The sequence below is a fragment of the Acomys russatus genome, chromosome 31, assembly GCF_903995435.1.
Source record: "Acomys russatus chromosome 31, mAcoRus1.1, whole genome shotgun sequence".
NCBI classification, from domain to species: domain Eukaryota; kingdom Metazoa; phylum Chordata; class Mammalia; order Rodentia; family Muridae; genus Acomys; species Acomys russatus.
Window position 1 is genome coordinate 1,882,305 of NC_067167.1, and position 27,780 is coordinate 1,910,084.

A 27,780-nucleotide genomic window follows, 5' to 3' on the forward strand; every position below is an offset into this window, starting at 1 on the left:
ACCAGGCTAAGATGGCCACCCAGTGTCTTGTTCCCAGGGATCTTAGCACATTATTGCAGATCACTGTGGAGTGGGTGGTCTGTTTATGAGCCTGGCCTCTGCTGCTCTAAGCTCAGAGGACCAAGCTCCTCCAGGCTGCCCTGCTAGAGATGCACGTTTGTTGCCATGTATCTTGGTCTTCTGCCACAGCCCGAGCAGACATTCTAGGGTCCCCAGTGCAGCCCACGCACAGACCCCAATACTGCCGGCTGCCCAGATTTATTCTGGGTTTGTTTAGAGGGCCTTCCACGTGGGCCCTGAGGGCAGCCATAGGATCCTCTCTCTTTTTTTTATTTTTTTTATTTTTATTTTTTTATTAAAGCTGTACATGCTAGGAGGCCCTAGGTCCTCTCTGAGCACTCAGACTCAAAGGTAAATGACTATTCTCTTTGTACAGAATTGAGAGAAAAATTGCAACAATTTCCTTAGAAAGCAAGTCTCCTCCGAAGACACTGGAAAACGGTGAGTACTGTGCTCCCTGCCTGGAGCCTGGGGTGGGGGTGCCTTGCGCTCAGGGCAGGCCCTCCTGGGCATGCATCTGTTCATGGATGGTCAGGAGGGTGGGACCAGAGGCTTTCATGTGCTCAGCAAAAGAAGCCTCAAGCTACATGGCCCCCTCCACTTCCCCAGGCTCAGCTCAAGGCCACTGGTTTCTCCCAGCAGGTGGTGGCTTAGTGGGAAGGAAGTCAGCCCCCTCGAGTGAGCCCGTGAACAGCAGCAAATGGAAGTCCACCTTCTCACCCATCTCCGACCTGGGCTTGGCCAAGGCCGTGGACAGTCCACTGCAGGCTGGCTCTGCGCTGAGCCACAGCCCCTTGTTCTCTTTCCGGCCGGCCCTGGAGGAGCCTGTTGCTGAGGCCAAGCTCCCCTCCCACCCAAGGAAGAGCTTTGCAGGCTCTCTGGCTCCTGCTGAGGGGCCGAGCCCTGGCGCCAACCCTCCCAATGGCCTGACCTTCAGTGGGGGCCTCGCTGCGGACCTTGGTTTACACAGCTTCAATGACGGTGCTTCCCTCTCCCACAAGGGTCCCGACGTGGCTGGCCTGAGTGCCTCCCTGAGCTTCCCGACCCAGAGGGGCAAGGACGGTACCACAGAGGCCAACCCCTTCCTCAGCAGGCGGCAGCCCGAGGGCCTGGGTGGCCTGAAGGGCGAGGGCAGTGCAGGCAAGGAGTCAGGCGAGGCCCTGCCCCTGTGCGGGCCCTCGGACAAGGTCACACTGCCACATGGTAGCAGGGCCAGCAAAGGTCGTGACCGTGAGCTGGACTTCAAGAGCGGCCACAACCTCTTCATCTCTGCTGCAGCCGTGCCTCCAGGCGGCCTCCTCGGTGGCCCTGGTCTTGTAACTGTGGCTTCTTCTGCGGGCAGTGTGACACCCACTGCCCAGGCTCCCCGGCCTTTCCTGAGCACCTTCACCCCAGGGCCCCAGTTTACTCTGGGACCCATGTCCCTGCAGGCCAACCTGGGCTCTGTGGCCGGCTCCTCTGTGCTTCAGTCCCTGTTCAGCACTGTGCCAGCTGCTGCGGGCCTGGTGCATGTGTCATCCACTGCGACCCGACTGACCAACTCGCACACCATGGGCAGCTTCTCCTCCGGAGTGGCCGGCGGAACTGTTGGAGGTAGGCAGGTCAGGGCTGACTTGTGAGGACTTCTGGCCCCAGTCCAGGAGCTCAGTCTCTCACCATCCACTTAGAGGTTCCTTTCAAGCCCCGCAGTGGGCACAAGGGGAGTGTGCCCTGGCAGGCCATCTTCTTCAGACCATCTTCTTCATAGGCGTGTGACTGGAGGAGACTGCTGGCTAGCCTCATAACACATGCCTCTTGTTTTCAGAAGACCACGTGCACTTAAACTAGGGCAGGCCTTTCTTCTGGGGCATCCTGTTTGAGGTGACCACCCACCCGCCTCATGGCCGGTCCGTGGAAGCGGGCCTGGTGCAAGAATGCGTCCAGGAGGGCCTGCTCAGACACAGGGGGGTGCGGAGCCTGGGCCATAGGCCAGGCACAGTGCGCTCCTGGCTGGGCAGGGGCGGGCAGGTGGGCCCGAGGGGCGGGACCTCGGCCTGGCAGGTAAGTCCCTCGCTGAGCCTGCTGCTTGCTGCTTGTGCCTGCGCTTGGCCTCCTCCCTGCTGACGGCTATGCTTCTCTTGTGTGGCCGCCTGTTGAAGCTGCTTTTTCTCTCCTGTTCACAGGTGTCTTTACCCACGCGGTGCCCTCCGCCTCTGCTCACCCGTTTGGAGCTGGCGTCGGCAGCGGGGCTGTGTGTAGCAGTGCCACGCTGGGCCTGAGCCCGCTGCAGGCAGCGGCCAGCACCCCGGCTTCTTCCTTTCAGGCCGCGGCTTCCGTTGAGACTAGGCCGCCCCCTCCACCTCCCCTACTTCCTCCTCAGCACCTGGGCCGGCCCCCTGCGGGGCCACCTGTCCTCCATGCACCTCCTCCTAACGTTGCCTTGCCTCCTCCTCCGCCTGCGCTCCTGGCTTCTAACCCTGAGCCAGTGCTTCTGCAGGGCCTGGCCTCCCTCCCCGCTAACAATGCTTTCTTACCCCCCTCCTCTGCCGCCTCTCTGCAGCCTGCTAACGCCTCTCTATCTGTCAAGCTCGCCTCCCTCCCACATAAGGTCTCCCGCCCCTCCTTCACGGTGCACCATCAGCCCCTGCCCCGGCTGGCCCTGGCGCAGGCCGCGCCCGCCGCCCCACAGGCCAGCTCCTCTGGGCCATCTGCTGTGTGGGTTTCCCTTGGCATGCCGCCTCCTTATGCCGCGCACCTTTCAGGGGTTAAGCCTCGATAAAGACCTTGCTTAGCTAGCAGTTCATGTTCTGTAAGGTAAGGCTAGAGCCGCACTGTCCCTCTTGCCCAGAAGACGGCTGGCGGGGCTTGGCAGATGCCCCGGGTCCTGAGTGGTAGAGATGGGAGGCTAAGGGAGGCAGGCAAGACTACCTGGTCCTCCGCCAGCAGCTGAGTGGACAGCTGAGGTGATGAGATTGAAGTGTGGCTGACCAGAGGCAAGGGAGCCCCACCCACCATGGGGCTCCTGCCCCTTAGCAGCCCATCAAGATGGGGTCGCATTTCTAGCTCTAGACCAAGGCTCCGCCTCTAGTCCACCTGTCCAAGGGAAAGAAGGTGGTCAGTGGGTGAGGTTCTAGGCTGTCCACAGAGTTGGGGCTTGAGGTCCAGGGAACAGGTGCCTGGTTGTCATCATGGTGGTAGGGACATGTCATGTGAGTGAAGATGAGCCAGGCGGCAGCCCTCTGGCCTCCGTTGGGTACAGCCACATGGTGGCAGTAGCTTGGGCATAGCATAGGACAGCCAGGCCGATGCCATCTGCAGGTCCAAGGGCTAGAACCTCTCCAGCTGACTCACTCTGTGTGCTCAGCAAGGCAGAGCTGGAGGGGGCTGGGCCCACCAGCACCTGCCAGGAGCACCCCCCTGTGCCCTCGTGTCCTTCGGGGCAGCTGAGCCATGGCGGGCGTGTGAACGCATCTAACCTGTGCCCCTCTTTCCTGCAGGTAATTAGGACTTCTACCTCAGCCACGACCTATGCAAGGACGGTGTGGACCAAGCCTGCTGCCTGCCAGGCCGGCAGAGCCGGACATGGAGCCACTGTGAATCGGCGGCACCACAGGAGGTGCTGGACTGGTCCAGTTTGTACTGTCGATAGTTTTAGACAAAGTATTTATCTTTTTTTTTTTTAAGTATAAGCAATTCTGACTTATTTTATTCCATCAAAGTCGTCCAAGACAACCTCTTGAGACGTCTAAGTGTCTGTGAGAGAGAATCATATAAAGACTTGGCCTGCCGGGCTGGCCACCATGAGGACTGCTGACTCCGTCCCGGTGCTATCTCACCAGCAAGCCCATGCCTGCCCACCTCTGCTTCCGCCTCGGGTGCTGCCCCACGTGCGGACCATGGCCAGACAGTTCTCAGATGCCCCCCACAGCTTGTTCTGACACCAAAAGCACGCCAGGCATGCTCAGTGGGGGCTGAACTCGCCTATTGTCACTGTGAACACCCCACTGTTAAACCCTGTGGCTTCAGGCGTGCCTTTGCAGTGGGTGCAGACTAGGCTGAGGTAGGACCGGGAGTGCCCAACTGGGCTGAGTGGTGCTGATAGGTGAGGGCCGCTACCGCAGGGCTCCGTGGCTCCTGTGACAAGTGCATTTACTTTGTATTTCTTTACTTTTCTGGCTCGGGGCATGCTGGCCAGGTGACATGGGGCTGGCCCACTGTGGGTCCCCTGGCATCTGTGTATAAGAGAGTCACGTAAGTGACAGTATTTTATAGAGATGTGATGGAGATTTATAAATTTCATAGACTCAACTGCATTTATTTTTAGATTGTATAATGCACAGTGAACTTTAAAGAAAAGGAAAGAAAAGTGAGGAGGAAAAATACTTTTATTTATTCAAATGCACACAAAAATGGCACTGGCCAGGGACCCTGCAGGAGTGCGGCCCAGATGTGCTGGGCTGCCCAGGGCCTCTGGTCACTGTGGGCGCTGCTGCCTGTGTCTAGGAGTGTTGCTTCCTGGCCCCGGGGACAGGTGCACTGGGCGTGACAGCAGAGAGGCCAGGGGACTGCCCTCGATGCTGTTTCACTTCCAGTTGTGGTAAGGGGGCTGTGAGGGGAGAGGCCATGTCCCCCCCAACCCCAGCCTGACTTGCCTCCCAAAGCAGCTGTGAAGATGGTGCTGGTGTCCTCTCCCACCCCCCTCTCACCCCACCGCGATGGTGCTCATGTCCGCCAGGCCTGTCCCTGCACACCACAGCTAGCTAAGGTGCTGCAGAGCAGGGTGGCCGGGACAAAGCTAGCAAATCCCAGGCCTGGAACAAAACACTGAGTGAACACTGTACACACCGCCTGCCACCCTGGCAGCTGCTGCTCCAGTGGTCGCTGCCTCCACCTTACTTGAGTGTTAGGGGACAGACAATGCGTGCTCCTGGCCCGCATGGCCCAGTGGGCCACAGGTGCTCCGGACACAGCTGCAGGTCCTTTTCTGAGCCCATAGGAAACGGGAACTCAAAGTAAACTGACCATGGTGCATTGTGGCCCCAGGCATCCTGTGGCTGATGGTTCTAACACAGACAGAGTGAGGCTGCCTCAGTGGTCCCACTCCCACCCGGCCCGAGGCTGCTGCAGGGCTTGAGCTCAGGAACTGATAGGAAGCCCTAAGGGCTGGGCCCCCTGCTCCCATGCCAGCCCAGACAGGACTATGCCTGACAGACCTCCCAGTTCCCACCCTGAACCTACAGCTTTTTTTTTTTTTTTTTTTTGGCAGCCTGTCTGGCCTGTCTGTGACTTGATGCAGCTTTGCTCTTCTTGTAATGACCTCTGTACTTAACGGGTGCACTGTTCTCTCCCTTGGATCCCCAAGGCCTCTCACACATTGTTGCCACCTCTAGACACAGTAATAAAAGCCGTTTTCACTTCTTGGCGCCAGTCTTTCTTTGCCAGATGTCTACCCACTATGACGCTGACAGGGACTCTGCTGAGGCAAGGCTCCCACACAGTGGTTAGAAAGCTAGATGGTATGGGTCCCCATCAAATTGGCAGAACTCTGGTTCTCTTCCTCAGGGCCACCTAAGACTTCCACTTAAATGTACCCTCCACCCCAAAGCCAGGCAGGATTCTCTGTCTCCCCACTGAGGGTGTCCAGCCCAGTACCAGGTACAGTACTGGGAGCAGAGCCTGTGCCCCCAGCCTCACACCCACACTTGAATGTGTGTCACCACCCAGCTCTTGGTTGTCTTTTTGGTTTTTTGAGACATCACCTGGATCTCCCTTTGTAGACCAGGCTGGCCTCAAACCTGGTCCATCTGCTTCTGCCTCCCATGTGCTGGGGTTAGATGTCACAACCACTCCTGGCCCACTAGCCCATGTGCCCTTCTGACTCAGTCCACTGGCTTGGAAAAGAGGTACCTTTATTAAAGAGCGGGCTCAGCACCATGGCCTGCTCTATCATATCAGCAGGAGTGGGGTTCACAGCTGGCTGAGGGAACCCTCACCATTCACAGCTTTACCTAGCATTATACATTCATCTGGCAATGGACAGGGGAGCTGGACCAGGCTCAGTCCCCGGATGTGGGCACTTGAGGGGCACTGGCAGGAAGATGGCATGGGCAACGGGGACCACAACCCCTGCCCACCTCCTCTGGACCTCTGGCTTTGAACAGATGTTTTTAAGCCTATAAAACACACTACCCAGGGGCTCTGTGAGGGTCAGTCCAACACAGCTAGCTGGGAGCCAACACAAGCAGTCCGCCCATCCTTCGGCAGGCTATTCAGCTGGAACCTGGCCTCCTCGGAGATGCCAAACTGCTCCAGAGGGTCCTGTGGGGTACACGTAGCTGTGAGCAGGGCCAGGGAAAGCTGCCCCACCCATCCAGCCCCACACACCTTGCCTGTCATCTTCCTGATCTCATTCCTGTAGAAGACGAGGCTTCGTCGCATGTACTCGTAGCTGGAGGAAAGGTTTGGGCTCACTTGTCACATCCCCCCATGTTTCCTCCCAGCTCCCTGCAAGTCCCTAAAGCCCCACCTGGCCCGCCGCAGAGCCTCCATCCACTCCTGACACTGCTCCTGGCTACAGCACTCGAAGTGATACTTCCTGCTGAGGTCTTCCACAAAGCCTGCAGAGAGGTAAAGTAAGGGCGTCGCTTCTGGTCAGCGTCCAGTCAGCCCACATCCTGCTGGCCTCTCAACAGAGTTCCAAACGGCACCTTCTCCCCCTTCTAACACTACCTTCTGCCTGACACAGGCTGGCTTGGCTCCTCCAGAGTCCTGACCCCTGAACCCACACATAGGGAACCTACTGGGAGGTTGGGTTATTGGGAGTGGATAGGGTAGGCCCCACGTTGAGTGGATAGTCAAGTGCCTGTCACATAAGCCCTAGCACAAATGTCAAAGAGCAGGATGTGCATGTGATCTCGGTGCTGAGGAAGGAGATGGCCAGCCAGTCTAGCCTAAAAACATGTCCCAGGTAGGACTGATGAGGTGGCTGGGCAAGCAAAGGTGTTGTTGCCAAGCCTGATGGTCAGCGTTTGGTGTTGGGGACCCACACCGTGGAAGATGAAAACCAACTACCCAAAGTTGTCCTCTGACCTCACTGGCATACTCACTCACACCCAAATACACATAAGTAAATTTTTTAATGGAGGAGGAGGCAGGTGACTGAGGACACCAGAAATTGACCTCTGGCCTCCACATACACCTGCAAAAAGCAGAAAATAGGGGTACCGATGGAGATTCGCATTGGATGACGGGAGCTAGACATGATGGCCAAATCTTTACAAGACGGTACCATTAATGCTTGCTAGGAGAGAAAGCTGAGTGAGACAGGCGTCGTTTCCTGCCCTCAGAAGCCCTGCCTACACCTTCCCTGTGGCAGAGACTGCTCCTGCTATACAAACCAAGTCTGCGCAAGAAGCTGCACCTCTCCCTGTTGTGGATAGGCAAGAGGGTCGGGGAAGAAACTAAGACCACATCAGCGGGAACCAGACCCCGGGGGTACTCGTGAGTGACAGCTGGCTGAAGGAGCGCTGGATCCCCAGGAGACGCGGGATCCAAGACAAATGGAGGCTCCTGGGGGAGTAAAAGGGAGACAGGTGCGCGGAGCAGAGTCCAGAGCAGGGATAGCGGGGACCAGCACACTTACTGATGGAGAAGCCGCCGGGCTCTTCCTGGGCCACTCTGCAGCGCTCCAGCAACAGGGCTCCGAGGGGCTGCGCGAGACACGGCCATGAGCGCCGGCCTCCGGGCCGCGCAGGTCCCCAGCGCCCCCCACGCCCCTACCTCGGCCTCGTCCGGGCGGAAGTAGAAGAGGAAATTCACCACCAGCTTCACCAGCCGCCTCTTGGCCACTGCAAACACAGGGCGGTGTCAGCGCGGAACTGTTTGTCATCCGCCTCCCCGGGAACCTCGCCGGCCCGCCCAAGTGCTCCAGCCGCGGCCCCGACCGGCATACCGCTCCCTTTCTTAGGGCCCCGCATGCCCAGTTCGGCTGCCATCTCTGCGGGCTGCCGGGACAGCGCCTGCAGCTCTTTCTCGTTGTACCGCATCACGCCGCACGGATCCGCGCGAACCAAAACGCGACCTGCCTCTCGGCCGCCGTCCTCTGCGAAGCCGCAGGCAGCGCCACAAAAGTCTCAGGGCACGATCCCGGAACTCCCAGCAGGGCTACTGCGCTTGCGCGTTGCGTGACGCTAGCCTGCGGGTCGGGGAAGGAAGGAAATCTCCCGTCCTCAACCGTCAAGCACGGTAAACGTGGGGCGTTGAGCTTGATTCATAGTGTCCCACGACAAGCGAAGCGCCTTCCCGGGCCGGTGAAACCTAACGATTTCATCCTATCGCGATAGTTCAGCACCACTAGACCTAGGGACGGAGCGGGAGCGTGTACACTGCACTGCGCACGCGCACCCAGTGCCCCGGCGCTCCTTTTCTCGCGCCCCTTGAAGCAAAGTCCGTCAGCCGGGCATGCGCACACACGACGCTTTCGTATTTGCTCCCGGAAGTGATCGCCTAGTCGGTCGTGCGCACGCGCACGTTTAAGTCGTGGCCGTCGCGGAGACCGAGCTCAGGCAGCGCGGCCTTGGGTGCCGGTGAGGATTTAGGTGGCGTGTCGGTAGCGGCCGCCCCGGTTGTGGGGCCGCCGGGAAAGGGGTTGGAAGAGGGAGCGAGAGCGTGGGGGCGGGGCGAGGGCGGGGGCGCGCTCTCCTCCCTCAGGCTCGGCGCGCGCCCGGGCAGCTCGCTCCCGCCAGGCCCGTTGGGTCGCGGATTTCCATGGCTTCCGGCGTGGTCTTGGACTGTCTTTTTGTTGCTTCTTTTATTTGTTTGCTTGTTTTTCGAGACAGGGTTTCTCTGTGTATTCCTGGCTGTCCTGGACTCACTTTGTAGACCAGGCTGGCCTCGAACTCACAGCGATCCCCCTGCCTCTGCTTCCCGAGTGCTGGGGTTACAGGTGTGCGCCTGGAGCGTATTTTGACCTCCTTGGTTGCCTCAGTTTTCCTCTTCGTTAGTCAGGGACCTGGCGACTGCTATTCCCGCCCACTGGAGTAGGCTTATTGCTGGGATTAAAAGATAACGGTATATCCACTCAAAAGGGATAGCCACGTCCCAGGCCGTTAACTTCACAAATACCACTTTTCTTTCCCTATTGTTTCTCGGTAATCTTACTATGGTTCTTGGGGTCACGTGTCTCCCATCCCTTGGTCCTCTTCTTGCAAGCTTCACTTGTCAACCCATACAATCACAGGGCTGGGGCCGGGCGTGGTGGCGCACGCCTTTAATCCCAGCGTTCAGGAGGCAGAGGCAGGTGGCTCTCTGTGAGTTCGAGGCCAGCCTGGTCTACAAAGTGAGTCCGGGACAGCCAAGGCTACACAGAGAGACCCTGTCTCGAAAAACCAAACCAACCAAACAAAAAAACAGTCACAGGGCTGAACTTTTAATTTATTTCGGACAAGATCTCACTATATAATTGTGGCTGGCCTGGAACTCGCATACCTTGCCATGCCTCCGCATCCCGAGTGCTGGGATTTACCTTAGTGCCACCGCAGCTGGCTGTTTGACTTGTTTACTGTGGCCTACAAAATGCCAACTGTAGTGGAGACAGAGTCAACTGAGGTGGCCCTTTTGAAATAAATCTGTAGTCAGGAAGCAGAAAGATAAAAGATGGTGTTCACATTCCTTTCCCATGTTTCTTTTTATGTGTACCTGTGAGCCTGTGTGCACGCCCGCACCCCCATATGATAACCACTGAGTCCAGAAGAGGATGTCATATCCCCTGGAGCTAGAGTTTCTGGTGTTTGAACCACCCAGTTTAAGCCGGGCGTGGTGGCACACGCCTCTAATCCCAGCGCTCTGGAGGCAGAGGCAGGTGGATCTCTGTGAGTTCGAGGCCAGCCTGGTCTACAAAGTGAGTCCAGGATAGCCAGGGCTACACAGAGACCCTGTCTTGGAAAAAAACAAACAAACAAATGAACCACCCAGTTTAGGTACTAGGAACTGAACTCAGGTCTGTTGCAAGAACAGCAGTGCTTTTTGAAATTTTATTTTTATTTATTTTTGATTTTTCGAGACAGGGTTTCTCTGTGTAGCTCTGGCTGTTCTGAACTCCCTTTGTAGACCAGCCTGGCCTCGAACTCAGAGATCTGCCTGCCTCTGCCTCCTGAGTGCTGGGATTAAAGGCGTGCACCACCACACCTGGCTTCTTTTTCATTTCTTGTGTGGCTGAGTGTGAAACGAATCCAGCAGGCTGGTCCTGCCCCATCGCCTCTCAGCCATCCCAGCATCGAGAGGCTCCTGTGTCCCTGACTTCTGGCCTCTTCTTCCTTCAGAGCTGACAGCAGTGATGTCGGACCCTCCTACCTCCTGGCAAGCTATGTGGTGACCTTGTAAATAATTAGGATACCTGGCCCTGGAGATTCTTGATCACATTTGCAAAGCCCCTTTTGCTGTGTGAGGTTCCAGCAATGATGACAAGAACTGCTGGCTCAAGGGTTTAAGCCAAGGGGCCAGGACAGATGCTGGTCTGTACAGTGTCTCACCATCAGCGGGCACTGCCAGGAGGCTGTGGCTGGGCCTAAAAGGTGGGACCTTGCTACAGAGCATTGTGCTGCACTAAGGCGTCCTGGGAGACTGGGAACACTCCATATGCCCTGTGCAGTAGGCCGGGGAGAGGCAAGCAGAGGCAAGGCTGGTTGTGTAGAGTTTTAGGGCTACATAGAGACCATGTCTCAATAATGATGGTGATGATGGTGAAATTCAGCGGGGAAAGGCAGCTCATACCTGCAGTCTCAGCACTTGGAGGATCAGGAGTTCAAGGCAAAGGGTGGCCTGCCTGCTTGGCCACCCCATGGTCCTAGCAGCATGGACAGTGTACTCAGCCTTACTGCTTGCTCCCCCAGGTTTCTTCCTGTCCCCTAAAGCCCCCGGGCCTGCACCATGGACTTTCAGCACCGACCTGGAGGCAAGACGGGGAGTGGGGGCGTGGCCTCCTCCTCTGAGAGCAACAGGGACCGCAGGGAGCGGCTGCGGCAACTGGCCCTCGAGACCATCGACATCAACAAGGTGCGGGCTGCCTGAGGCCTGAGGACAGGTCCCCACACCCACAGCCTCCCTGCCATTCCGCAGTCCTGGGCCACAGGGCCGGGCTTAGTGGTCTCATGGTGCATGTATTCTCTCCCAGGACCCATATTTCATGAAGAACCACCTGGGATCCTATGAATGCAAGCTCTGCCTGACTCTGCATAACAATGAGGTGTGTGCCCCTTTGTCCCCAGCTTCTTAACACTAGTGAGGTGACACTGGTAGGCCTTGGACCCCCCCAGAGCCGACAGCTCATTCAGTGTTCGTCTGGGTTGGTTAAATTCTTTCTTCCTCCACATTGGGGGTTCACTGTGGGGCTCAGTGATGCTGGGTAAGGCCTCGCCGTGCAGCCCTGACGTGCCTGGAGCTCGCTGCAGGCCTGGCTGGACACCAGCTGCCCCTTTATCTTGCTCCTTCCGCTGTCCTTGGTGTCAAGACGGGAGCCAGCATGTTTGATCTGTCAGTGTCTCTACAAATAGTGACGGATGCCAGGGCAGCAGGCCTGCTTCCACATTTGGGGATTGGGGGGGGTGTGGCTATTGTCCTCTTTCTGGGGAGAAGACTCTGGGATCTGCTGGTAGTTGAGGAAGCTACCTCCCCACCACTGCACTGGATGACCGACCAATCAGCGGTAGGTGGAACACATTTGTTAAAATGGGGTCCCATTAGAGCCAGCCACCTGTAATCCCAGCACTGGGGAGGCAGAGGCAGGTGGATCGCTGTGAGTTCTAGGCCAGCCTGGTCTACAGACTGAGTCCAGGACAGCCAGGACTACACAGAAAAATTCTGTCTCGAAAAACCAAAAAGAAAGAAAGAAAGGGGGCTGTAGAGATGGCTCAGAGGTTAAAAGCACTGTCTGGGTTCACTTCCCAGCAGCCACATGGTGGCTCACAACCATCTATAATGGGATCTGGTGCCCTCTTTTGGTGCACAGACATACATGCAGACAAAAACACTGTGTACATAATAAATAAATCTTAAAAAAAAAAAAAAAAAGAAAGAAAGAAATGAGGTGAGGTGAGGTTGAAGCCCCAGGTGAGCTGTGTCCCAGGTCTCCACCCTCCGCTGGGATCTCCCCAGGCAGCTGCCCATCTCCAGTGGTGGCTCAGTGCTGAAGGCCTTTGGAGTGTATGCTGGTCTTGACCACAGAGGAAGTCCTGGGGAGTGATGGGTGCCATGTAAGTCACACATCTCCCCAGTGCAGTCACAGCCACTGTGAGTCGCCCGCAGACTCCCAAGCTCCAGCGAGCTCTAGGCCACACCTGCACCGTTAGAGCTGCCCTGTCAGGTGCCTGTCCTGCCCTCCACACCTTCAGTGACACAGCTTCCTTTCTCTCTGCAGGGGAGCTACCTGGCCCATACCCAAGGGAAGAAACACCAGACTAACCTGTGAGCCCCTACAACACTGCCCTCATGGTGGCACACGCCTGTAATCCCAGCACTCAGGAGACAGAGGCAGGCAGGTCTCTGAGTTCGAGGCCAGCCTGGTCTACAAAGCGAGTCCAGGACAGCCAAGGCTACACAGAGAAACCCTGTCTGGTGGTGGTGGGGGGGGTAGGGAGCCCTCACTTGGCATGGGTGACTGGGGAGACACTCTACCCAGTGTTTCAGCTTCACCGTCTCACTGCAAAGCAGATGGCTAAAGAGCAAGGCCGGTGGCGGTCACGGGACACTCACTACACTGTCCTGTTTGGTGGACTCTAGGGCTGAGCTGCCCTCATCCTATTCATAACTCCAAGGGCAGGAGGAGGGGGCTTCTGGCACCTGGGTGCTTGGCCTTGGCAGCTGTTGGGGGGCCAGGCACTGACACGACATCTCCTGTGTGCAGGGCCCGGCGAGCGGCCAAGGAGGCCAAGGAGGCCCCCGCCCAGCCTGCCCCGGAGAAGGTCAAGGTGGAGGTGAAGAAGTTCGTGAAGATTGGCCGCCCTGGCTACAAAGGTGTGCTTGTGTGTGCCGCCTGGCTGCCCCGCGAGTGAGCTCAGGGCCCTGTCTCTCTCTGTCCTCCAAGCGGCCCTCCCCACAAGTGTTGCCAGGAGCCCCCAGGTGGCCGATAAGCACCCATCCCCCACTAGTGACATACAGAAGGAGGGGGAGGCAGGATGTTCCAGTCACTGCTTTCACAGCCCCTCAGCAGAGACCCCTAGCTGGCCTGGCCTGGCCAGGAAGCCAGTCATGTGGCCAGCAGGAATCCAGGAAGCTAACTTCCCAAGAGTTGCCTTTGGCAGGTAGGCTGGGCTGGGAGGAGGCTGCCACAGCACTGCTATTCTCTCCCGGGCCTTCCTCAGTGGCCCTGTATGAGGCGCTGGGTTGGGTTCCCTACGCTTGAGGTCCTAGCCAGGTGGCCTGGGGGCAGAGGCCGGGCCCTGTATGAGAGGCCCTGCTGTGGTGTGTACCTGTGACGTGAAGACAGCCCCATTCCCCTGTGCATTACAGTGACAAAGCAGAGGGACACAGAGATGGGCCAGCAGAGCCTGCTGTTCCAGGTGAGTTGGGGCCAGTCAAGGGAGGGCCAGCCCCCTGGGTGGTGCTGCCAACACAGCTGTGCGTGCCCCGCAGATTGACTACCCCGAGATTGCAGAGGGCATCATGCCACGCCACCGCTTCATGTCTGCCTACGAGCAGAGGATTGAGCCCCCGGACCGCCGCTGGCAGTACCTGCTCATGGCCGCCGAGCCCTATGAGACGATTGCCTTCAAGGTAGTGCCACTGTGGGACAGTATGGCGGGTAGATCTGTCATCCCAGCCCCTCCCTGAGGTGCTCCAACCTGTGACTCGCTTCCCCAGGTACCGAGCCGAGAGATTGACAAGGCTGAGGGCAAGTTCTGGACCCACTGGAACCGAGAGACCAAGCAGGTGAGTGCTGCAGCCTTGCGTGGGTATTACCCCCACCCCCACCCCATGGCCCTGCCCCAGTCGCTCACTCTCCTCTGTCTGCCCTGCAGTTTTTTCTTCAGTTCCACTTTAAGATGGAGAAGCCCCCAGCCCCACCCAGTCTCCCAGCTGGACCCCCAGGCGTCAAGCGGCCACCGCCTCCACTAATGAATGGCCTTCCTCCTCGCCCACCACTCCCTGATGCCTTGCCCCCACCTCCACCTGGTGGCCTGCCTCTACCCCCTATGCCCCCCACTGGGCCTGCTCCCTCTGGGCCCCCTGGACCTCCCCAGATGCCTCCACCAGCTCCTGGGGTGCACCCCCCAGCCCCAGTAGTCCACCCACCCACATCTGGAGTTCATCCCCCAGCTCCTGGGGTACACCCTCCAGCACCAGTGGTCCACCCACCAACATCTGGGGTCCATCCCCCAGCTCCTGGGGTGCACCCACCAGCCCCTGGGGTGCACCCACCTGCCCCTGGAGTGCACCCACCTGCCCCTGGAGTGCACCCACCTGCCCCAGGTGTGCACCCACCAGCTCCAGGTGTGCACCCACCTGCCCCAGGTGTGCACCCACCAGCTCCAGGTGTGCACCCTCCGCCATCAGCTGGCGTTCATCCTCAAGCTCCAGGGGTACACCCACCTGCTCCTGCAGTCCATCCTCAGGCTCCTGGGGTACACCCCCCAGCCCCTGGGATCCACCCTCAGGCACCAGGAGTGCATCCCCAGCCTCCTCCTGGTGTCCACCCTGCTGCCCCCGGGGTCCACCCTCAGCCCCCAGGAGTTCACCCCTCAAATCCTGGAGTGCACCCAGCTCCTATGCCCCCCATGCTAAGGCCCCCACTTCCCTCAGAGGGCCCTGGGAACATGCCCCCCCCTCCACCAGGCAACTGAGCAGTTGCCCCATGTGTGTGGTCTTTTCCCATGGCCAGTCCTTGGAAGGTTTTCTATTTTGTCCTGTCCTGCGCCTATTAAACAGCCTCCCCCATGTCTCCATGTCTGCAGTGTGTGTTGGTGGGGATGGGCGGGTACTGCTTGCCTCTGGTGAGGCGTGACCCTGGGGCCTGTGGGTCCTCCAGGTGGGCTCCCTAGGAAGATGGGAGCTACCCAAGGACAGTTGTGGGCCCAGCTCTGAGGACAGAAAGCACTTTGAGAAGGCCGCCTCCCACCTGCTGGGCATGCAGGGCGCCAGGCCCTGTCCCCCAAGGTCACCTCTGGAGTTGATATGGGTGTCCCTCCCAAGAGCTCCAGCTCAGCTATACATAAAGGCAGGGCCACCCAGCCTCTGTTTCACCATCATGCAGGGGCCACCCCTCTCTCTGCTGGCACTGCTGCCGGCAACCCTGGGGGCTGTGCTACAGGCTGACACCCTCAAAGAGCTGGCCACCAGCACTGGGGGCCTCATCTTCCTTGAAGATGGGATCTGGCCGCCCAGCAGTCCCCCAGAGCCCTCGTGCCTGGTGACACTGAAAGGAGAGGGGAACGCGAGCAAAGCTTCCCTGAGGGTTGTCGGGGGGCTGGGGAGCTACGAGCATGCCTTCCTGGAGGCTGTACGGGAGTCTCACTGGGGACCCCAAGACCTGGCCACCTTCGGAGTCTGCAGTCTTGGCTCCCAGCCCACCCTGCCAGCTCTGCAGCGCCTGGGTGCCTGGCTAGAGGAGGCTGGGGGGCAGCAGTTGCTGGTCCTGCATCTGGCTGAAGGTACGTGATGTCTCAGCACCCTTGTGCACTGGGGCTGTAGGGAGGTGCCCTTGCTTGGCTGCCAGGCAGAGCCTTGCACACCCTTGAGGGAGCGGCGGTGGGCATGATGGCAGAGCAGAGCACACCTCCTTCCCAGACAGCCAGGGCCACCGTGTACCTTCAAGCAAGGTCCGGGATCAGGGTCCCTCAGGCCTACAGGGCCCCAGAAGATCCCGAGTTACTGTCCAGCTGGGGGTGTCTGTAGGACAGGCCTTAGCTTAGGGGTAGAAGCTAGCGGCCTCAGAGACTGACTCCAGTATTTGCCCGCAGTGATATGGGAACCCAGGCTGTTGCTGAAGTTCCAAGAGCCTCCAGCTGGGGAAGCCAGGTCCTGGGAGCAGGCCCTGCTGGTGCTCTACCCTGGGCCCGGCCCCCAGGTCACAGTCACAGGGACTGGGCTGCAGGGCACACAGGTACCAGAGAGACACGAGAGGCCAGCCCCCAACAACCCTCCGGTGGGGTGGAGGGGACGTTCTGCCTAATGGAAGGGTTCCTGGGCTCAGGAAGCCAAGAAGGAATCTACTCCCAGTATGGGAGGGGCGGTGCCTGGAGCCTGGCCATCCCCAGGCCAAGCTGACTGAGTCCCTGTGTCCACAGAACCTCTGCCCTACTCGGGACACCCGTTATTTGGTGCTGGCTGTGGACTTCCCAGCCGGCGCCTGGAGCGACCCTGGCCTGACCCTAACCTTTCAGCCACACGGAGAAGGTAGGCCCAGGCAGAGGAGAGCGGAGACAGTGTGGAAAGAGGCTGCCCTTAGCCCTGACCCCAGCCAGTGCGTGCCTACCCTCCGCAGGTGCCGCCCTGAGCATCGCCCAGCTGCAGGCCTTTCTGTTTGGCTCCGACTCCCGCTGTTTCACACGCATGACTCCCACCCTGCTGCTGCTGCCGCCACCTGCCGGGCCGTCCCCGCAGCCAGCGCATGGCCAACTGGACACCATGCCTTTCCCGCAGCCCGGGTGCGTGCGGGGCTAGAGAGAGAACTAAGAAGAAGATGGGGAGGTAGAGGGGTCCCCACAACCTCTTATGCCCACAGACGGTCCACTGCGTTCTATTCCAGGCTGTCTCTGGAGTCAGAGGACTTGCCACACAGCGCTGACCCCTTCCTAGAGACCCTCACTCGCTTGGTGCGTGCGCTGCGAGGACCCCTGACTCGGTCCTCGCACACACGTCTAGCCCTGGACCCTGACGCGCTGGCCAGCTTCCCACAGGGCCTGGTCAACCTGTCAGACCCCGCAGCACTGGAACGCCTGCTGGACGGGGAGGAACCCCTGCTCCTGCTGCTATCACCCACTGCGGCCACCACGGGAGAACCCACGCCGCTTCACAGCCCCGCTTCTGCTCCCTGGGCAGCCGGCCTAGCACGCAGGGTGGCTGTGGAGCTCCAGGCAGCGGCCTCGGAGCTGCGGGACCTCCCCGGCTTGCCACCCTCCGCACCCCCGCTGCTGTCGCGTCTCCTGGAGCTGTGCCCCAATAACTCCGGCAGCCCTGGGGACCCGCTACGCGCACTGCTGCTGCTGAAGGCTCTGCAGGGTCTCCGTGCTGAGTGGCGTGGGCGGGAAGGGCGCGGGAGGACCGGGCGCAGCGCGGGGACAGCAGCAAACGAGCTGTGTTCACTGCGCGAGCTGAGCGTGGACCTGAGCGCAGAGCGCTCTGTCCTCATCCCGGAGACCTACCAGGCCAACAACTGCCAGGGCGCCTGCGCGTGGCCCCAGTCTGACCGCAACCCGCGCTACGGGAACCACGTGGTGCTGCTGCTGAAGATGCAGGCTCGAGGGGCCGCCCTGGGGCGCGTACCCTGCTGCGTGCCCACTGCCTACGCGGGCAAGCTGCTCATCAGCCTGTCTGAGGAGCGCATCAGCGCACACCACGTGCCCAACATGGTGGCCACCGAGTGTGGCTGCCGGTGATGGCCGTCCTGCCCCCAGTCAGAGCCCCAATAAAGAGCAGCAAACACTCAGCTGAAGGGACCTCCTGTCGCTTCTTAAGGGCAAGGCCTGATTTCTTCTCTTCATCCTTGCTGAAGCTCAGTCCACATCACTTTTATTCCAGACAGGGCTTTTCTGTGTAACCCTGGCTGTCCCCCAACTCAGAGATCCACCTGCCCCTACCTCTCAACTCATGGGATTAAACTCCTTGACCCTGTCACTTTAAATTAATTAATTTGTGTGTGTGGAGGGGAGAGGTGTCCGGCCTGCAGGAGAGATGCAGTGCAGGAGGCAGCCTGAACTATAGGGCAAAGCAGTTTAAAAAACCAAAAAAAGGGGCTGGGCAGTGGTGGTGGTGCATGCCTGTAACCCCAGCACTCGGGAGGGAGGCAGAGGCAGGTGGATTGCTGTGAGTTTGAGGCCAGTTTGGTCCACAAAGCAAGTCCAGGACAACCAAAGCTGCACAGAGAAACCCTGTCTCAAAAAAAAAAAAAAAAAAAAAAAAAAAAAGGGAGGGGGAGCTGGAGAAATGGCAAAGGACATTTGTATATCCCAACACACACACACACACACACACACACACACACACAGGGTTTTTGTTTGTTTTCTTTTTCGAGGGATGGGGTTTCTCTGTGTTGCCTTGGCTGTCCTGGACTGGCTTTATAGACCAGGCTGGCTTCCAACTCACAGAGATCCGCCTGCCTCTGCCTCCGGAGTGCTAGGATTACAGGCGTGTGCCACCACATACATCTTTTAAAAACCCAAACAAAAATGCCAACTGTAGTAGTGCGCACTGTCAGGCCAGCACTCTGGAGGCGAAGACAGGAAAATCAGGACGGTAAGCCAGGCATGATTGCACACGCTAATGCAGAGGACAACTAACAGGGATCAAGAGATGGAACGCAGGTGGTTGGGCTCGGCAGCTAGCGCCTTTGCTCACTTCACCATCTCACAGACCCTTAGGGTCCAGGCACAGAGGAGCTTTATTTACCGGGGCTGCAGGGAGAGGGGAAACAGGATTCACACAGGGACAGGATCAGTCGCGCCCCTTTCCCCCATGGTGTTTCTGTCTGGGCCGGTTGTCATGGAGCCTCTGCCGCTTTTGCTTTTCGTGCTTGAACTCCCTGGAGTCCCGCCTCCATGGCCTAGGGCGTCCTTCCCCCGCCTCCCAGCGCCAGGGCAGGGATTGGCGGAGTTCCCTGGTGGCCCATGGCCTCTCCTCTCTCCTTGGCTTCTCCCTTCTCGGCTTCTCCTTCTTCAGCTTCTCCCCTTTCCTTGGCTTCTCCTTCCGCGGCTTCTCCTGAGACCCTTGGTCCCCTAGAGGTGAGCTCTCTTCCCCAGAGACCTCCGGGGTGGACTCGCCAGGCTCTCCCAGGCCTTCTGTAGCCTCAGAGCTCCCTGGTAGCTCAGGCTTGACCTGCATCTGAGCCTGGGGCCCGGGTGGCACAGGCTTGGGCTCAGGAGGCCCAGATGGTGGCACCGAGACCTGAGGCTTAGGCTATGGAGAGGGAGAGACAAGGTGAGATCTTGGGGGTCCCCACTCACCTCCCCACAGGCTCACCCTCCTTCTCCCTGGGTGAGCAGCCCCAAGTCACTAGAAAGAAAGCTTACCACGGGCGACGCTGGCTTCTTGGGTGGAGAGCTGGGTGAGACCCACTGCTGAGGAGCAGCCACCGCCCCCTCTCCAGGTACTGCGTCTGAAAGTCAGTCAGTCTGGGCTGGAGGATGGAGCACACCCACATCTTCCTCCTCATCAGCCCCAGACCTCTCTACCCTTCCAGCGAGGTGCAGCAGGCTCCTGCAGCTGGGATAACTCAACCTCTTCCTGAGACCTTCCCCCTACACACACACACACACACACACACTGTGACGTCCCCCACCGCAGCTGCATGGAGGTGGCTAGCAACAATGTGTGGGTGATCCTCCATCCCCGGGGTGGGGTGTAGACCCCTTCTATAAGGAAGGGGGGGATCCAGCCTCCACCATCTGTGCGTGTCATCTTGACTGGAGGTATGCCTTGAGACCCCAGCTAGCCTGTGCTGCAAAGTGAGTCTCTGGGGAAAAAAACAAAAACAAAAAACAAGGGGGCTGGAGAGATGGCTCAGAGGTTAGGAGCACTAACTGCTCTTCCAAAGGTCCTGAGTTCAATTCCCAGCAACCACATGGTGGCTCACAGCCATCTATAATGAGATCTGGTGCCCTCTTCTGGCCTGCAGATGTACATGCAGGCAGAGCCCTGAATATATAATAATAAATAAATCTTTTTTAAAAATAAAACAAAAACAAAAACAAACAAACAAACAAAACCAAAGCAAGCCCTTGACTTCAACACAAAAAGCCAGGCCCCAAGGTGTATTTTTGTCGTCTTAGTTCTTGGGAGGTCAAAGCCGGAGGCCAGGCAGGCTGTGGTGGTGCACGCCTTTAATCCCAGCCCTTGGGAGGTAGAGACAGGCATATCTCTGTGAGTTCGAGGCCACCATGGTCTATATCCTGGGTTCCAGACCAGCCAGGACTACATAGTGAGTGAGGCCCTGCCTCAAAAAGAATGAGTGACAAATAAGCCCAGAACATCTGAAAGCCAGCCCGGCTGTGAAAATTTATGGTAGACACCACAGGCTGGAAGCCAAGGTGTGACCCTCAGTCCCCACGGGCCGTTCCCGGGATGTGGAAGAGACCCCGAGCACAAGGTCTGAAGGAACAGTGGAGTTACAGCTTCCGCAAGGCTGGAGCAAATGCTCCCCCTACCCCCCAACCCCCAGCCCCCGCCCTTTGGCGAGGACTTGCATCGCCCCCACTCCTGTGTAAGCCCTGCAGAGCTCACCCCGACACAGTTGGAAAGCCGAGCCCAGCAGCGCCACCAGCGAGGCCAGCACCAGGCACTTGTTGAGCGTCAGGTCTCCCCAGGGCAGGTCGTCACTGGATGGCGGCGGCGGCGGCGGCGGCGGAGGAGGAGGCTTCAGGGGTGGTGCAGCCTGCGACTTCTTGCGCGCAGGGACGCTCCGGGGACCTGCGGGGACAAGCGTGGATCGGTCGCCTGTGGACCCTGCCCCGCCCCAGGCTGCGGACACGCCCCACCCTCTCACCATCGCCCGCTCGCCCGCTCGCCCGCCACCCGCACTCCCGAGCAAACCCACTTGCTCCAGCTTTGCTGGGTCCTGCGCTGTCGCTCTCTTTGGCCACGAGCTCTCTTTCCATCTTCTTGGGCCCGATATCCACAGCGCCAGCTGTCGCTGGGTCCTGAAGGACCTGTAGGGGACAGTGCAGATGTCTTCTGGGGAGATGGGGTGCGGAATGCCATCTCCCCAAAAGCACATTGTAGTAGGTCTTTCTGTAATCCCAACCTCCAGGAGGCTGAGTGAGGAGGGTTGACTGGGGCTGGATGCCTGCCTGCGCTTCAGAGTGAACCGCTTGTCTCTAAAAGGAGTGATGGCCCTGCACGCAAGCCTGACACCCCGAGTTTGAGCTCCAGGATCCACGTGGGAGAAGGAGAAAAGAGACCCACGGGAGATGGCCTCTGCCTCCCCACGCAGTGCCTGTGCTCACACACATATAAATATATCTATATGCAGCATATATGAATAGACTAGAGGCTAGAGAGACCCCTAGTGGTTAGAGCACCAGCAGTTCCCGCAGAGACCTAGGTTCGATTCCCCCCACCCACACAGCAGCTCACAGCCTGTGACACCAGTCCCAGGAGGAGATACAGTGTTTCCGTGTGGCTTCTGCGGGCATCAGGCACACATTCACACAGACAAAACACATAAAATAAGGCCGGGCCGTGGTGGCACACGCCTTTAATCCCAGCACTGGGGAGACAAAGCAGGTGGATCTCCATGAGTTCGAGGCCAGCCTGGACTACAGACGGAGTTTCAGGACAGCCAGTCTCAAAACACAAAAAACAAACAAACAAAACACATAGAAGAATAAAAATTAAATACAAATGAAGGGAAAAAACTTTTTTTGAGGATTGCGGGGTTGTGGCTTACCCTGCAAACAGGATGCCTGAGGCCCCATCCCCAGCGACACATAAACCTGTTGTGGTGGCATGCTTGTTATCCCAGCCTTGGGGGACATAGAGGCAAGAGGTCAGAGGTCAGGGTGGCGAGAGGCAGATGGATGTCTGTGAGTTCGAGGCCAGCCTGGTCTACGGAGTGAGTGTTGGGGATATAGCTACTCACATGTGTCCAGGTGCTAGAGTCTGCTGGCCTGGATGTCCCTGTGGGTGAAACAGAGGAAAACTCGGACAGTCACCACCCCTGACCGATCCCATGCCATCACCTTCTCCTACTCTGCCGGGGAGTGATTACAGCTTCCACTTCAGGTGACACGGGACATGGGGCTCAGAGATGCCTTTGTCCGAAGACATAGGCCACGTCTCTAGGCACAGATCCAATCCAGATCTGTGTGCCCAGCCCCTGGAAGAAGAGGTCCATGGCTACAGGGAGCCCAGCTAGCTAGTTAGTCCCGGCCACACCTGGAGATTGTCTCGGATGCTGCAGCACCAGGTTCTCCCCGGTCACCGGGCACCCTACCTCTCGCCTTGCTGTCGGGCCGCCGGCCTGGGCGTGGCTCCTCCAGTAATGGGAGGTCATCGCTGGGGAGGCAGCTGCCCAGGCCCCCATCCAGATCCTCGAAGCCCCTGGTTGTCATGGACACTGGAAGACAGACAGGCAGGGCAGGGAGAACAGGGTGTGGCTTGCGGAATCTCTTAGGTGCCCTCAGCGCCGCCTTGGGAACCCTTCCCGGCCACCCAGCCGCAGGAGGACTCCCAGCACCCGTCAGTGGAGCAAGGAACAAAGCAGAGGCTCAGAGAGGCACAGAACCCATCCAAGGTCGCAGAGAAATGCACCCAAAGGCCACTGGAACCCTGCTCCCCACGGCCGGCTCATGTTCTCTCAGACTATGCCCTATTTTTAATCCAGTGTCTAAAGCCAACAGGACAGGTCAGCCTGGCAGGCCAGCCTGTCCCCAGGCCTTTGCTACCAACCCCCCTCAGCTGGCTACCTAGCGCTGAGTCCCCCACCTGACCTGAGACTTAGCAGGGGGAGCAGGGCCGAAGCCCCAGCAGCCTGGTCCGGCTGGCCCTCGCTATGACAGGGCAGGACAAGGGTCCTAAGGATTTTCCAATCATGACACTAGCCTTGCTGCCCCTTTCCATAGGGCCAAATGGAAGCCAGACACAAGCCTAGCTTATAGGTAGAAGGCAGCGTCTCTGTGGCCTCTGGGTGCCAGTGTTAACGTGGTCCTATACCCAGACAGAAACACTGCTTTAAAACCAGGGAAGGGATGGGCCAGCGAGATGGCTCAACAGGTACCGGAGCTCGCGGCCAAGCCACACGGTCTGAATCCAGTGCTTTGATCGCCTTTACTAACACCCCACAGCTGGAGGGAGAAACTCCTCAGATCCCCAGCAACTCACATGGTGACTCGCAACTGTCCCTAATGCCAGTTGAGGGAATCTGGCACCCTCACATCTAAAATTAACTACTTTAAATTTATTTTTTAATTAAAGTATTTTTAAATGAAATAACAATAAAACCATGGAAGGTTTTTCCCAGTGGGGGTGGGTGGGTGAGGGGCCCAAAATACAGGAGAGGCAGGACTTTGACCCTACCCTCTGTGTGTGTGTGTGTGTGTATTGGGGGGCTGACAGTCGCTGGAGCCGAAGACTCTAACGGACACCAGAGATCCCTGCACCAAGTTCTAGGGACCCACACCCACACCTCCGTCCAGGTTTCCCCCACAGCCCCTCTTACCCTACAGCCTTCGAGCTGGGCCTCACAAACAGGATGGCTTACAGAAGGGAGGCCTGGGATGGACAGCAACAGGTGGCCAGAAACAGCTGGGGGACCAATTGGACAGAGCCAGGGAGCCAGGAGGAGGGACTTCCACGCGGTCACTGGCAGGGTGGTCCAGAGCAGAGAGCTGGCTGAGGGGTGACTCACGCCTCCTTCAGCACACAGCCTCCGGCCATGAGCCAGGGGACCTTGCTTGCTGCGCTGGTGTCTGAAGGCTGCAACAGCCTGGTGGCCTCCGCATCTGTGACTCCAGCAGCCGCTGTCTCGGGAGCTTCTGGCTTTGTCAGGCTCATTCCCACCCTGCGTTCCAGGCTCATTTACAACGGTTTCTTTTTAAGACTATTTAATTTGCTGGTGGATCGCTGTGAGTTCGAGGCCAGCCTGGTCTACAAAGTGAGTCTAGGACAGCCAAGGCTACACAGAGAAACCCTGTCACGGAAGAAAAAAAAGACGATTTAATTTGATTTATCTATTTTGGGATAAGGTGGATTAAATCCAGAGACTCAGGTCCACCCTGGGAATTCTAGGCGGGGCTCCACCCCTGACCACGCCCCAAGCCCCTCTCTGGTGGATGCTGAGCGGGGCTCCACCCTGACCACGCCCCCAGTCTTCACTGGGGGAATTCTAGGTAGATACTGTGGACACAGTGACATAAAAGTGTCATACATAGCTTATACAGGCTGGAATAAGGAACGGGAGTCAAGGGCTGACTTCCTGGAGGTGGACTCATCTCACACTGTCAGGGTATACAAGGCTTTTATGAGGAGTCTAGGTCCTGTGATACCCCAGGTTAGACCTCAGTTTCCTCAAGAGCAAAGTGGGATTTCAGGTTAGCAAAGTCCTCCCTTGAGGGGCTGGAGAGATGTCTCAGAGGTTAAGAGCACTGGCTACTCTTCCAAAGGTCCTGAGTTCAATTCCCAGCAACTACATGGTGGCTCACAACTGGCTGTAATGTGGTGTGATGCCCTCTTCTGGCCTGCAGGTGTACATGCAGACAGAGCACTAATACAAGTAAGTAAGTAAGTAAGTAAGTAAGTAAGTAAATAAATAAATAAATAAATAAATAAATAAGAAAAGGGTTCCCTGCCTTCGGGACTTCCTCCAGTAAAACACTGTGTTAAAATAGCCACCTTAGCTGGGCGGGTGGCGTATGCGTCTAATCCCAGCACTCTGGACGCAGAGACAGGTGGATCACTCTAAGCCTGGTCTACAAACTGAATGCAGGAAAACATAAAAAAATAAAAATAAACAAATAAATAAAATAAAATAGTGCCACCTGCTGGGGAGCCTGCGTTTTGCATTGCGACACCTCAAGGCAGTAAGGAAGCGATTCATGATGACACATTTCCTGCATGACTATCACCTGCTATGTAGTTGTGTTGTCAGTCAACAAACATAGCCCAGACCAATCATGCCATATGCAAATCATTGTCACTCTTGTAAGTGACAAAGTTTTCACTTTTTAATTTTTTCCTTTTCTTCTTTCTTTCTTTTTCTTTCTTTCTTTTTTTGTTTGTTTGTTTTGTTTTTTGGAGATAAGGTTTCTCTCTCTGTCCCTGGCTGTCCTGTGTAGACCAGGCTGGCCTGGAACTCACAGCGATCCGCCTGCCTCTGCCTCCCAAGTGCTGGGATTAAAGGCGTGCGCCACCACCGCCCTGCTCTTTTTTTCTTTTGTTTGTTTGGTTTTTTTTTTTTTTTTTTTTTTTTGAGACAGGGTTTCTCTGTCTCAAAAAAAACAAGCTCTTTCTCAAAAAAACCAAAAAATAATTATCCAATGACTTCACACACACACACACATACACACACACATACACACACACATACACACACACACACACATACACACACATACACACACACACACACACACACACACACACATACACACATACATACACTATTGAAAAATAAACATGGGGGGAGGGAAGAATGGGAGGATACAAGGGATGGGATAAACATTGAGATGTAACAAGAATAAATTAATAAAAAAAAAAGAAAAAGAAACATTTTTCTTCTTTGCTTTTCTTTCTTTTTATTTATTTATTTATTTTCTTTTTTGAAACAGGGTTTCTCTGTGTAGCCTTGGCTGTCCTGGAACTCACTTTGTAGACCAGGCTGGCCTCGAACTCACAGAAATCCACCTGCCTCTGCCTCCGAAATGCTGGGATTAAAGGCGTGCGCCACCATGCCCAGCCCCCAAAAAAATTTTTTTAATTGTTTTCAATTGTGTGTGTGTGCATTTGTGTGTGTGTGTGTGCACGCGCATGCACGTGGGTGAAATCATTGGATTTCCTGGAGCTAGAGTCGCAGGTGGTTGTGAGCCAGCTGACACGGATGCTAGGAACCAAATCCAGGACATCTGAAAGGGTACTGACCTGGGGCTGGCATGATGGTTCACTGGGTTAGGTGCTTGTGCCTAGCCTGCTGCCCTGAGTCAAGTTCTCAGCACGGCATGGTGGTGGCTCAGGGCGGAGACACCATGTTGTTCTCCAACCTCCAGCGCTGCCAGCCGCAGCTGCACGCCCTCCACTCTCCTCAAAGACAGAAAGAAATGTGGCTGGGACTCAGGTGACATGGTCCTGGCCTGGCCCCGCAGGGTTCCATCTCCTGATCACAGAAGTGTGGTGGCACACGCCTTTAATCCCAGCACTCGGGAGGCAGAGGCAGGTGGATCGCTGTGAGTTCGAGGCCAGCCTGGTCTACAAAGTGAGTTCAGGACAGTCAGGGCTACACAGAGAAACCCTGTCTTGAAAAAAAAAACCAAAAGGGCTGGAGAGATGGCTCAGAGGTTAAGAGCACTGACTGTTCCTCCAGAGGTCCTGAGTTCAATTCCCAGCAACCACATGGTGGCTCACAACCATCTATAATAAGATCCCTTACTTACCTATACTTACCTATAGTAAGGCCCTCTTCTGGCCTGCAGGTGTACATGTAGGCAGAGCACTGTATACATAATAAATAAATAAATAAATCTTAAAAAAAAAAAAAAACAAATAATAAATACATAAATAATCTAATCCCCAAAACAAGAGAATGGAAAGACTGAATTCACGGGGTTGGGTTTGGTGAGGGAAGGGTCAACTCCAAGGCTGAACCAAAACAGGCAATCATTGACCTTTCCCTCCACTCTTTCTTTTTTGGGAGTGTTATTTTAGGGGATGGGAGGTTCAAGACAGGGTTTCTCTGTGTAGCCCTGGCTGTCCTGAACTCGCTTTGTAGACCAGGCTGGCCTCGAACTCACAGAGATCCACCTGCCTCTGCCTCCCAAGTGCTGGGATTAAAGGCGTGCGTCACTATATCACGCCCTGTGCGTGCTCTCTCTCTCTCTCTCTCTCTCTCTCTCTCTCTCTCTCTCTCTCTCTCTCCTGTTTCAACTGAGAAAAGCAATGCAAAATGAAATACTGTCACTATAGTAGCGGAAAACATGTTCCCACCCTAAGAGCTGCTCCCTCGCTTTGGGTCCCCAGACAGACCCACCCTCTGGGCTATGTGTGGCAGCCTGGCTCCTCTCTGCTGCCAAGTGACCAGGCTTTCTAGGTGAGCAGCAGCTAGGGTAGGGCCTGTGGCCACCGAGTCCCTGCAGCCTGCGCCCTGCTGAGTCAGGGCTGCGGGGCAGTGAGGGGTGTGGTGTGTCCTTGAGTCTTCATCAGCACTGTGGTCTTCAGACCAGCCCTTTCTGCCTTCCTCCTGGCCCTTAAAACTTGTTATTTTTGCTTGTTTTTATATTTTATTTATTTATGTAGCCTAGAACACACTATGCAGGCCATGCTGGCCTTGACCGCACAGATCTGCCTGGGTCTCCTTCATAACAGGCTTAAAGGAGTCAGCCACTGTGACCTGCCTTGTAGTTTTGTTTATCTTGTTTTCTTTTCTGGGTTTTTGTTTGTTTGTTTGTTTGTTTTTAAAAGATTTATCTATTACGTATACAGTGCTCTGTATGCAGGTACACCTGCCCGCCAGAAGAGGGCATCAGATCACATTACAGATGGTTGTGAGCCACCATGTGGTTTCTGGAAATTGAACTCAGGACCTTTGGAAGAGCAGCCAGTGCTCTTAACCTGCAAGGGGCTGGGGGCGTGGTCAGGGTGGAGCCCCGCCCAGAATCCCCCAGTGTGGGGCAGGAAGCATGATCAGGGGTGAAACTGTTTCTAGAACCCTGAGTTCCATCCCCAGCACCACCTAAGAGTAAAGAGGATATGGAGTGCTAATCCACAGCTTTCTGCTGCAGGAGAGGAGGTCAGGTGACCACACCTCTTCCCGTTTTGCAGAGAGCCTGCCAGTTTGTGAGTATGAAAAACAAACCCTGGAGGAGATACCACCCCGAGTTCGGTAAACAC

General features: G+C 56.9%; 5 protein-coding genes across 8 annotated transcripts in view; 3 read left to right on the forward strand and 2 right to left on the reverse strand.

Annotated features, from left to right (window-relative positions):
- The window catches only part of Dot1l (DOT1 like histone lysine methyltransferase), a 38,175-nt gene extending 32,972 nt beyond the window's left edge, over nucleotides 1-5,203 (forward strand). Inside the window, exons 26-29 of one of the 3 annotated variants that reach the window (XM_051172696.1) lie at nucleotides 437-501; nucleotides 700-1,653; nucleotides 2,223-2,853; nucleotides 3,537-5,203. In XM_051172696.1, coding sequence (XP_051028653.1) covers nucleotides 437-501; nucleotides 700-1,653; nucleotides 2,223-2,818 — 1,615 coding nt within the window. In that variant the 3' untranslated portion in view covers nucleotides 2,819-2,853; nucleotides 3,537-5,203. The remainder of the gene's footprint in view (nucleotides 1-436; nucleotides 502-699; nucleotides 1,654-2,222; nucleotides 2,854-3,536) is intronic. The other 2 variants (XM_051172697.1, XM_051172698.1) reach the window with 2 other exon arrangements.
- Nucleotides 5,204-6,225: 1,022 nt separating this feature from the next.
- Nucleotides 6,226-8,209, reverse strand: Plekhj1 (pleckstrin homology domain containing J1). Of its 2 annotated transcripts, none has more exons than XM_051139751.1 (6): nucleotides 7,991-8,209; nucleotides 7,819-7,886; nucleotides 7,682-7,748; nucleotides 6,566-6,656; nucleotides 6,424-6,451; nucleotides 6,226-6,357 (listed from the first exon to the last, which is right to left on the reverse strand). In XM_051139751.1, the coding sequence occupies exons 1-6, from the start codon at nucleotides 8,082-8,084 to the stop codon at nucleotides 6,247-6,249; spliced, it is 459 nt and encodes a 152-aa protein (XP_050995708.1). In that variant the 5' UTR covers nucleotides 8,085-8,209; the 3' UTR covers nucleotides 6,226-6,246. The 2 variants fall into 2 exon arrangements, with proteins under 2 accessions (XP_050995708.1, XP_050995707.1); XM_051139750.1 differs by having other exon boundaries at nucleotides 6,424-6,487; nucleotides 7,991-8,198.
- Nucleotides 8,210-10,869: 2,660 nt separating this feature from the next.
- Nucleotides 10,870-14,992, forward strand: Sf3a2 (splicing factor 3a subunit 2). Its single transcript, XM_051139687.1, has 8 exons — nucleotides 10,870-11,091; nucleotides 11,210-11,281; nucleotides 12,452-12,498; nucleotides 12,938-13,047; nucleotides 13,543-13,592; nucleotides 13,666-13,806; nucleotides 13,894-13,962; nucleotides 14,052-14,992. Exons 1-8 carry the CDS (start codon nucleotides 10,966-10,968, stop codon nucleotides 14,871-14,873), a joined length of 1,437 nt encoding a protein of 478 aa, XP_050995644.1. The 5' UTR covers nucleotides 10,870-10,965; the 3' UTR covers nucleotides 14,874-14,992.
- Nucleotides 14,993-15,032: 40 nt separating this feature from the next.
- On the forward strand, nucleotides 15,033-17,675 carry Amh (anti-Mullerian hormone). Its single transcript, XM_051139686.1, has 5 exons — nucleotides 15,033-15,680; nucleotides 15,990-16,132; nucleotides 16,317-16,425; nucleotides 16,514-16,676; nucleotides 16,778-17,675. The coding sequence occupies exons 1-5, from the start codon at nucleotides 15,158-15,160 to the stop codon at nucleotides 17,625-17,627; spliced, it is 1,788 nt and encodes a 595-aa protein (XP_050995643.1). The 5' UTR covers nucleotides 15,033-15,157; the 3' UTR covers nucleotides 17,628-17,675.
- Nucleotides 17,676-18,681: 1,006 nt separating this feature from the next.
- On the reverse strand, nucleotides 18,682-23,552 carry Jsrp1 (junctional sarcoplasmic reticulum protein 1). The gene is made up of 7 exons (XM_051172722.1): nucleotides 23,402-23,552; nucleotides 22,178-22,300; nucleotides 21,824-21,861; nucleotides 20,780-20,891; nucleotides 20,467-20,652; nucleotides 19,257-19,342; nucleotides 18,682-19,143 (listed from the first exon to the last, which is right to left on the reverse strand). Exons 2-7 carry the CDS (start codon nucleotides 22,293-22,295, stop codon nucleotides 18,682-18,684), a joined length of 1,002 nt encoding a protein of 333 aa, XP_051028679.1. The 5' UTR covers nucleotides 22,296-22,300; nucleotides 23,402-23,552.
- Nucleotides 23,553-27,780: the final 4,228 nt, after the last annotated feature.

What these genes read in the sequence shown, in the direction of transcription:
- Plekhj1 (XM_051139750.1), bottom strand. Translation starts at nt 8,084, where the DNA reads ATGCGGTACAACGAGAAAGAGCTGCAGGCGCTGTCCCGGCAGCCCGCA. An exon ending in GGGCCCTAAGAAAGGGAGCG is followed by an intron (nt 7,887 to 7,990) that starts GTATGCCGGTCG and finishes CTGTGTTTGCAG; the next exon opens with TGGCCAAGAGGCGGCTGGTG. An exon ending in GAGGCTCTGCGGCGGGCCAG is followed by an intron (nt 6,488 to 6,565) that starts GTGGGGCTTTAG and finishes CCTTTCCTCCAG; the next exon opens with CTACGAGTACATGCGACGAA.
- Sf3a2 (XM_051139687.1), top strand. Translation starts at nt 10,966, where the DNA reads ATGGACTTTCAGCACCGACCTGGAGGCAAGACGGGGAGTGGGGGCGTG. An exon ending in AAGAAACACCAGACTAACCT is followed by an intron (nt 12,499 to 12,937) that starts GTGAGCCCCTAC and finishes TCCTGTGTGCAG; the next exon opens with GGCCCGGCGAGCGGCCAAGG. An exon ending in AGCAGAGCCTGCTGTTCCAG is followed by an intron (nt 13,593 to 13,665) that starts GTGAGTTGGGGC and finishes CGTGCCCCGCAG; the next exon opens with ATTGACTACCCCGAGATTGC.
- Amh (XM_051139686.1), top strand. Translation starts at nt 15,158, where the DNA reads ATGCAGGGCGCCAGGCCCTGTCCCCCAAGGTCACCTCTGGAGTTGATA. An exon ending in CTGGGCTGCAGGGCACACAG is followed by an intron (nt 16,133 to 16,316) that starts GTACCAGAGAGA and finishes CTGTGTCCACAG; the next exon opens with AACCTCTGCCCTACTCGGGA. An exon ending in ATGCCTTTCCCGCAGCCCGG is followed by an intron (nt 16,677 to 16,777) that starts GTGCGTGCGGGG and finishes GTTCTATTCCAG; the next exon opens with GCTGTCTCTGGAGTCAGAGG.
- Jsrp1 (XM_051172722.1), bottom strand. Translation starts at nt 22,295, where the DNA reads ATGACAACCAGGGGCTTCGAGGATCTGGATGGGGGCCTGGGCAGCTGC. An exon ending in ACTCTAGCACCTGGACACAT is followed by an intron (nt 20,892 to 21,823) that starts GTGAGTAGCTAT and finishes TGTCCCCTACAG; the next exon opens with GTCCTTCAGGACCCAGCGAC. An exon ending in GGCTTTCCAACTGTGTCGGG is followed by an intron (nt 19,343 to 20,466) that starts GTGAGCTCTGCA and finishes ACTGACTTTCAG; the next exon opens with ACGCAGTACCTGGAGAGGGG.